The sequence below is a fragment of the Bactrocera latifrons genome, unplaced genomic scaffold, assembly GCF_001853355.1.
Source record: "Bactrocera latifrons isolate USDA-ARS-PBARC rearing strain unplaced genomic scaffold, ASM185335v1 scaffold_100, whole genome shotgun sequence".
In the NCBI taxonomy this organism is placed as follows: Eukaryota; Metazoa; Arthropoda; class Insecta; order Diptera; family Tephritidae; genus Bactrocera; species Bactrocera latifrons.
Window position 1 is genome coordinate 733,985 of NW_017534409.1, and position 8,959 is coordinate 742,943.

An 8,959-nucleotide genomic window follows, 5' to 3' on the forward strand; every position below is an offset into this window, starting at 1 on the left:
TAATACGAAAAAAAAAATAACATAAAATGTTAAATATTTTATTTTTATGACTTATTTTAGTTAAAGCTCGTTTCTAAATAATCAGTAATACTTTGAAGTGCTTTCTCAGTTTGTGAAGATTATATACAAAAATATGTATTGCGAAAATTGTATACTATACTATATACTATACTTTTTCTTAAGTGTTAATTTAATTTATAATCAAAAGTCTACAGAACACCATCGACAAGCTTGAAGTATAATTATCATTGTTATATTATATAAGTGTGATCAATTAACTCGTTACTCTCTTCGTTTTCTCTCTTATCAACGTTCAGTATTAATTTTCGTGTGTGATTTCGTATACAATGCGATGCATTACGAAAGCGATAAACACAGTTTTTAATTTTTAAGAAAACCAGACAGATATACATAAGTATATGTATTTTATAAAAATTATAAAGCCTTTCCTATACATTGTGACCAAAAAGTACCCGGAAATTGTAAATAAAACACAAAATATTTAATTGTTCATCATTTATTTATTCATTTATTATTTGCATGTCAAGCTTATAAGCCTATGTCCGATCGTCAGTTATAGTGCTTGTGTGTATGATTGTGGGATCAAAATTCGTACGATGAAGCATGTCCAAAGAGACCCGTTTACGGTACTCTTTTTGAGAAAATATCAGCTTTATCGGAATGAGTTGAACAAAAACGCCATGTCATATCTACCTCTCTTTTCAAGCACCATCGTCGTCCTGAACGAGGCACATCTTCAACGATCTCTCGCCCATCTCTGAAGACTTTGTACCACTGGTATGTTTGGGATAAAACTGAACCACCGTAAACCTTCTCTAACATTCACAACGATGGCGAAAAGGGCCCACAGATGACATAACTAGAAATCTAGAAATGATTTTTGAATTCTGCAAAATCTTTCAAGAAAATTAGTCATTCGAAGAAATAATATCGGTTATCAACCAATATTATTATTACCACGCAGACTGATGATATAATATACTAACTGTGCTGCCGAATCTTCAGTCCTTTCTACTTGTATGATTCGTCAGGCTAAGATGAAAAATACCTGGACGTCAAGAAGGCTTGAAATCTAAGGGGTTTCACTCTGAACTTTCACATTTATGTCATTTAAAAATTTCTGAATTTTGTATCAAAATTGAATCGGACAGGTCCACTTAGATTGCGCGCTCAAACCGAATCGTTAAAATTATTTTCGATAACAATTTTTTTATGTTCGTGTAAAGTTTGAAAGTTTCATGATGGTTTGACTGGCATTTTGCACTGTACAACGAGTTTTGCTTTTGTGCGTCTTGGAGTGGCCAACAAAAATTTCTCTCGCCCACCCAACTCTGTTTATGACGATAGCGATATAAAGTCACTGGTTGAAAATCGTGGCGTTGGCATCAGAGGATATCAACATTTGTTATGGATCAACTCAACAATTTGGTTAGTTGCGTTTTTGGGCACAAAGCAGAACTAATATTTTGCAAGTGAAGTCGAGTAGAGGACCTTGTCAACAAAGTTCATAACATTTATCCAATGCATCATTACTGGTTACGAGACGTGGATTTGTAAATATGTCGAAATCGTCCGACAATCTAGCAGATGGTGCTTTAAAAAATGTCCAAGCCCGAAAAACCTACATTCGATAAAGGCAATGACCATGCAAGAAGAGGATATAACAACTTGTATTGGCAATAATAGATTTTTATTAAAATAGCTGAAAATCAATTTTTGGTCAGTCCGGATGATTATTAATCAACTGGTATTCTCACTTCTTTACACTTGCACATATGATTGTAGATACATATTTATAAAATATTTGTTTGTATTTGAAAGCTTTTTAATTACAGCGTTGTTATAAAGCTTTTTAGTTTACTGTTGATGCCAGCAGCATGTGCGTTGCGTTTGTATGTAGGTGCATAGCTATACACATATGTGCATATGTATATGTATGTACATATTTGTGCACACAAATGTTCTACAAATTAGTTGCTAGTTACGAAGTTAACACATTACTGTAATTATTACTTGCGAAATAAGTAAAAGCTGTCAACACGGTAGTTTTATTTTCTCCATCGCACATTACGCTACACTCTTGCAGGCGCCAACACAACGGCAAAGCTAATCAAAACGAATACGCTATTATATACAATAACAAAAAAAAATGCCAGCAAAAGTTTGGGAAAATAACGCTCTCAGAGTTCGAGAAGACGCACCAACACAAACACAGGTCATAACGGCAATGTGAACAAGTTACTTCATCGTTTTTATTGCAACTCTTGCTTAGCGCTCATTTGCAGTTTACAGTCTACGTTTTAGACTCGATTCGTAGCTTAAACGTGCTAACTGTTTGTTTGTTAACTTGATTGGTTGCTTACTGTTCTCTCAACAGTTTCTTATATCTATATCTACAATGTATGTATAAACCTCTGTATTAATGTTTGTGTGTTTCCACCACATAGACACAATTTTTTATTTCGTAGATTACATCTATTTCCCTTCAAGCTTTGCGCCACAATCATACTTTTACTTGATACATACGACCGTATAAATAAATTTTTGTACTTTTTTTGCTGTTGTTGTTGTAAATGACTGTTGCCAATGCCGGCGTTCCATGCATGTGTTGGTTATAATTGGGCATATACACAAAAATGTATGTATGCATGAGTATAAACGCCGCCAGCGGTAAAATTCACCGAAATGTGGGTCAACTTGAAATAATGCCTATCAAAACATTGTTCCAATCCTTTAACACGTGTCTGTGCATGCATACATACACATAGTATGTATTTAAATATACATATGTAGAAGCAAACAAGTGCATATAACATGTTAACCTTAAAAGCAACAGAACTCAATATCACAGCTTATCAGAATCAAATTAATTGCTTATATTTATCTACAAGCTTTATGTACATATGTATATATGACGTCGATAATCATATATTGATAGGAAAATGTGAGCAAAACAATGTGTTAAGTACAATAGCATACAAACGTTAAGTATCTGATTATGCTAACGAGTTTAGCTATAATTATACATTTATCACGTCATGTTTTCGAAGATTTTTTTTAATACCTATGCGGTTCTGATAAGTGATTGAAATATAATATGTGCAATGACATACTATTTCTGTTAGATTAAAAAATTTATTTATAATTTTTAATTTTAGCTGCTAGAAATATGAGAGTATACAACACTTTTCTAGATCCGCATTAATTATTACAATAAATGATAGATTACGGTGCCAAAAAGATTTGCCGTATTGTCAAAGCCAAATAGACTTAGAAAAGAACTTAAGGGACTAAAAAACTACCAAAACTTTAAACGTGATTTTCCAAAGCAATGGTTTTAGGAAAGGTTAGGAAATTTGAACCGGAAAACTCGGTTAGGAAAATTTTTTTGAACCGGCTGACTTGAAATTTTTACACGATATAAATATGGACATATGTACATATATATGTATTTGTCAGCTAACAATAGAAAGAAGATTTTTGAAAATATTTTGTTTAAGTCAAATGTTTTTAATGGTCCAATACTCATATTCATCTTTTGTAATTATATTTTTTTTGGATTTGAGACAATTTTTTTTATGGTCTCAGCTTTTTTCCGAGTCCTGCTAGAAATCAGCTGCGGGGTTAAGGAAACCCAAAATTATTGAAAATATATCGCCGATTATTAAATTACGCTAAACTCTATAAATATATCGTCACCTGAAATGCAAAATAACGTATCATCAAAAAAATCGAAATTGAGTGCCTTATTGATTACGCTTCACTACTTCAAATTACATACATAAACCAGTTTTAACCAATATTAAAATTTTTTTCACTCATGTTCCATTTTATTTCGTGTTTCATTGATGCCATTGTAAATTTCCGAAAATGTTCTTACGTTATTTTGCATTACAAGTGACGATATGTATATTATTTTAACTTATTAAATAAAGAATGCCACTTCAAAAGAAATCACGAAAAACATTATTTTTCTGACATGCAAGTGTCAACCAGAAAGTAAATCGATGAAAGAACTTTATTTCTTGAAATAATTTTAGAAAAAATTGTGAAATACTAAAAGACCAACTGCTTAATCATACATGGCTATACAAGCAATTTAAAGAAGTATTTTCCAATAGTATTCACTCTCTGAAATAACAGAGCTTCAGTGAAAATTATTACAACATGTTGACGCGGCGCACTTGCCACACTCTTTTCATCTCAACAGTTTGTAAGCATGTATACATGTAGTATATTATATTGCTTGGTAACAGTTTTAGCCAATTGGCGTTTTTATGTGTTCACTTGACTGAAAACGAAGACCATAAGAACCGGCATGTTACCACACAATTACTCATACATACATACTACATATGTATACTTCCACCAAGTTGTGAACCTCTACTCTGACGTATGTTGGAGCAGTGGGCCACACTTTTACGTTCAATTATCATAAATACCGGTAAAAGGTAACGGGACTCAATATAACTCAACCGGAATCTTAAGACAACACAAAAATGCATAAAAAAGCACAAAATCAAAGTAGTGAAAAGCCAAAGTATGGCAAACAAACAAAGCGAAATCACATTCAACCAGCCAAGAAAACAAGGTGAAGAAAGGAAAGCTCAAGAATACCCAAGAGAAATGAAGATCGTGTAACTGAAATGGGGGAAAGAGTCTTGTTGGCATAACTGGAATTACCAGCACAGGCAGTAAAATATGACTGTGCATATATGAAAAATTGTATATAAAAAGTAAAACAACGAAAACATGACCAGCACACAGAACTCGACTTGAAATTTTGGTACAAAGTGCTGTTATAACTTAAGTATGTACATACATGTGTGTGGTAATATATGAAGTATGAAAGTACGTATAGAACTTAAAGTAGAGTATAAAGATAAAAATACGCCCATCATACTTTCTATAGACAGATATCTGGAAATTAAATACTTGTAATAAATTTGTTTTTTTAATAAAGGTAAAACATTTTCAGGTTATGTTCACCTTTGATTTCAAAAATGTATACATTTAATAAAACAATAGACATAAATGCTTTCGCATATTAAAAAACACGCTCGTCATTAGCAAATATACTAACAAACATAAGTTTGTACATAAGTTTCTACAAATGATTGTGTAAATCGTGTTAAACAATAACTACAAAGTTATCTTCGATTCTTGTTTCCAAAGTTTTCCGTTTATATAAGTACATCTCATTTTAATATATTTTAAGGCAGAGATATTAATATGTAACTGATGACAATCACTTTTTTTGAGAAATCATTCCTTCTTATTTATGTATTTTTTAAATATTCCTTTATCAACTAATAACGCACTGAGTACATATTTATATACATAGGTACAATACACTCACTTGTCGTTCGGTTGTGGTATGTTCGGCTGTCTTCTTTTTCTGCACCACTGTATCCTTCTTTAACACCTTCATGGCATACAATGTCATATCATCGTCGCCACCAATCTTACGTACGAGAAACACTTTACCGTAAGCTGAAAAGAAAAATATGCAAAATTTCAGCACGGTGCATTCGCCGCATGTTTAACTCAAAACTACAAAAACAAAAATTAAGTAAATATATTTTTATTGTACTGCTAATAATACTATATAATATTAAGTATTTCACACCGGAAACGTGGGCAATTCGACTGCGTAGGTATATGGCGATGGGCAACTAAACAGAACTAGTATGTTTAAGCAACCTATCAATTTCGATTTCTGATACGATAAATTTTGTATTTATTTAATTTTATTATATAAAATAAATTTTTCAGTATAGTGAACTAATACGATCTAATAATTGTTTACGAAAAAAATCAAATTATTTTCGAAAGAATTTAAATAATTTCATTTAACTTTATAGAACAACCGAGTAAAAATATGAATTTCTAAAATAAAACTTAAATTTTTGACATTGGAAAATTTACAAAATAAATTAAAAAAAAAAAACTCTGAATATTTATATACACACTGTGACAAAAAAGTACCCGAAAATTGTAAATAAAATGCAAAATATTTTATTTTTCACTAATATTAATTTTTTTCGTCTTCAAAGTAATCCCTACCAGATGTAATTCACCATCCTTCCACGTATTTTGTTTTATCTCTTGGATCAACTGAAAATGGATTCCACAGAGCTGCCATTTCAGTTTGAAGAACAAGAAAAAATTACACGGAACCAAATCTGGTGAATACGGTGGTTGATCGACGGTATTTATGGCATTTTTGGCTTTGAATTCGACCACAATCGCGGCTTAATGCGATGGTGCATTATCATCGTGTAAAACCCATGAATAGTTCTTTCACAATTCCGACTGTTTTCAACGGATTTTCTCACGCATACGCCATAAGGCCGAATAGAACTTCTTATTGACCGATGGTCCGTCCGGAACAAGTTCATGACGCACCAAACCAGGAATATTGAAAAAAAAAAAAACAATGAGCATCGTTTTTTTCCTTCCATTCCAATGTTTGTTGGATTTTTTGCATGTCAAACTCATAAAACCATTTCTCATCATGCCATGAATGTGGGATTACGGTGCTCTTTTTGAAAAAAATCAGCTTTATCGGGAAAAGTCAAGCAACGCACTATTGAGATGTACCAACTTAAGCAGCTGCTGAAAACGCGCTCATATTTGGTAATTTAGTAATTAAGGATAGTCCTAGCAACTTATTAAAATACATTTTCTAAAATTTCATTTACCCGGAAAATTTTTAAATTACAATATCGTGGTACTTTATTGCCACAATGTATATTTTATAGTCTCTATGTTTCTTTTCAGGTATTACAAACTGCTTGGAAAAAGTAATATGCACTGTTTAAGATATAATTAAATAGAAGACGAATTTATTAATCAATTGACACGAGCAGCAATTACCTAAAACAAAGCAATTGAAGCACAAGTATTTAATTATCATATGCTGTATCTAACCTCCACTTGCTTCCCCATATTTTTATATACACCTATGTATATATATTTATATAATTTACACGCCATCAATATGTATGTATATAAATATGTAGATTGTATGGTAACAACTTACCCCCAGTTCCGAGTACACGTATCAGCTTGAAATGTGACAAATTCACTTTTTCCTCTTCCGTTGCTGTACCTATGAAGAGATAGAAAAAAATTATGTAATTTAATAAAGGAGTTACACCAAACAATATGCAAGTCAACTGTAAAAAAGGGGGAAATATTTAACATTATAACTTAAGTGCGGTAAATAATTGTATTAAAGTGCGTTGAGTTTGTGTGTAATCGATAAATTCTATGCTATACTCAGATGGGAACTTTTTTAATAAAATAAAAATTTTCACTAGTTGGCGCTGAGAGCGCGAGTTCTAGTTTTATTCGTCGCATTGGGCCATGCTTTACCTTTTTGGAAAGTTCATTTCACGCGCTAACACGTGCTTGATTGATTGTCGTTTCTTTTAAGTCGTTCGTGAATTATAGCGTCGCAAACATGGAGCAAAATAAAGAGAAAAGACGGCATATTTTACAGTACTACTACGATAAAGACAAAAATGCATCTCAAGCCGCCAATAAAATTTGTGCAGTTTATGGACCCGATACAGTGTCCATTTCCACCGCACAACGATGGTTTCAACTTTTTCGTTCTGGTGTAGAGGTGGTCGAAGATGTGCCACGCTCCGGAAGGCCTGTCGTCGAAAATTGCGATAAAATCGCTGAATTGGTCGAAAGAGACCGGCATAGTAGCAGCCGTAGCATCGGTCATCAAAAAAAAAATGTATGAACAATTGAAAATTCAATAAAAAAATACCGCAAGACTTTTTGACAACCTATTATTTTTACTTAAATGAATAATATTTTGCAGCAGGCTTGTATTTAGTCTTCCAAACTGAGCTCGCCTCTGCAGTTTTTTTAAACTTGAATTTTAGTCATCACTATAATTATACAGTTTATTAAAAAATTCCATTACCCCATTTGTAAATAGTAAAAATGTGTGAAGTCTCTGTGCAAAGAGAGTACTGCGCGAACTTACAATTGAGACGAGTCTCGAACCTATCAAAACTATGCCGAAATCGCTTCCCCATTTACATTCTCTAATTCTGGCTTTCAGAAAGTTTTGACTCAAAGGCAATGCAATAATTATTGAGACTACTAAGAGGATCACTCCAATCGGTGTATCAAACGCCATGACAACTACGAAGACGTCTGATAAGTTTTAGTCTCACCTCACATAGTAATAGGGTGCGAAAGCCCTATGCAAAGAGAACGCCGGCGAACTTACAATTGATACATTGCACGAGTCTCAAATCTATCGAAATTGCTTCCGCATTCACCATATCCTCAGGATCTGGCTTCAGCAAATTTTTCCCGTCCTCTGACTTCAACAGAATTCGATAATTAAAAGATTAACTAAGAAGGACCCTTAAGTTAAACTCCTACTTGTCCAGAACAATGAGTCTCCGCATGACACTGGCCACCTCTTTGCATGCCCGCCAACTCCACTCATCTGATACCCTTTTCCTTATGGTCTGACCCCGTCGAAATCGCAAACCTTCTGCGAAGACGGCAAAGACTGTTCTATTAGCCGCAAAAGTGATGTTCACGGTAATTTGGGATTTCTAAGGCGTGATATATTTCGACCAATCTATTTTTCAGAGGGGTAGAGAAGTTGTGCGCTGGGTTTGGGACCCGCCACGTAAAAAACACCCCCAATGAAAGGAARCAATCAGCCTCGRRTGRGAGACCCCCCTTTTGATGACGACCATGGCAAACGGAATAAGGACTACGATTTGAGGGCATGCACCTGGAATGTCCGGTCCCTTAATTGGGAAGGTGCCGCTGCCCAGCTGGTTGGTGTCCTCGTAAAAGAAATGCGATGGACGGGACAAGGACAGAGACGAGTAGGTCCTTGTGGCATTTACTACAGTGGCCATATAAAGGAGCGCAAGTTTGGTGTGGGTTT

General features: G+C 33.7%; 1 protein-coding gene across 7 annotated transcripts in view; it reads right to left on the minus strand.

Moving 5' to 3' along the window:
- Window positions 1-8,959, minus strand: part of LOC108967469 (chromosomal serine/threonine-protein kinase JIL-1) — a 40,365-nt gene that overhangs the window by 11,420 nt on the left and 19,986 nt on the right. For all 7 annotated transcript variants that reach the window (XM_018930961.1, XM_018930953.1, XM_018930931.1 and 4 more), the window contains 2 exons: window positions 7,067-7,135; window positions 5,381-5,514 (listed from right to left, as the gene is read on the minus strand). In XM_018930961.1, the coding sequence (XP_018786506.1) occupies window positions 5,381-5,514; window positions 7,067-7,135 (203 nt within the window). The remainder of the gene's footprint in view (window positions 1-5,380; window positions 5,515-7,066; window positions 7,136-8,959) is intronic.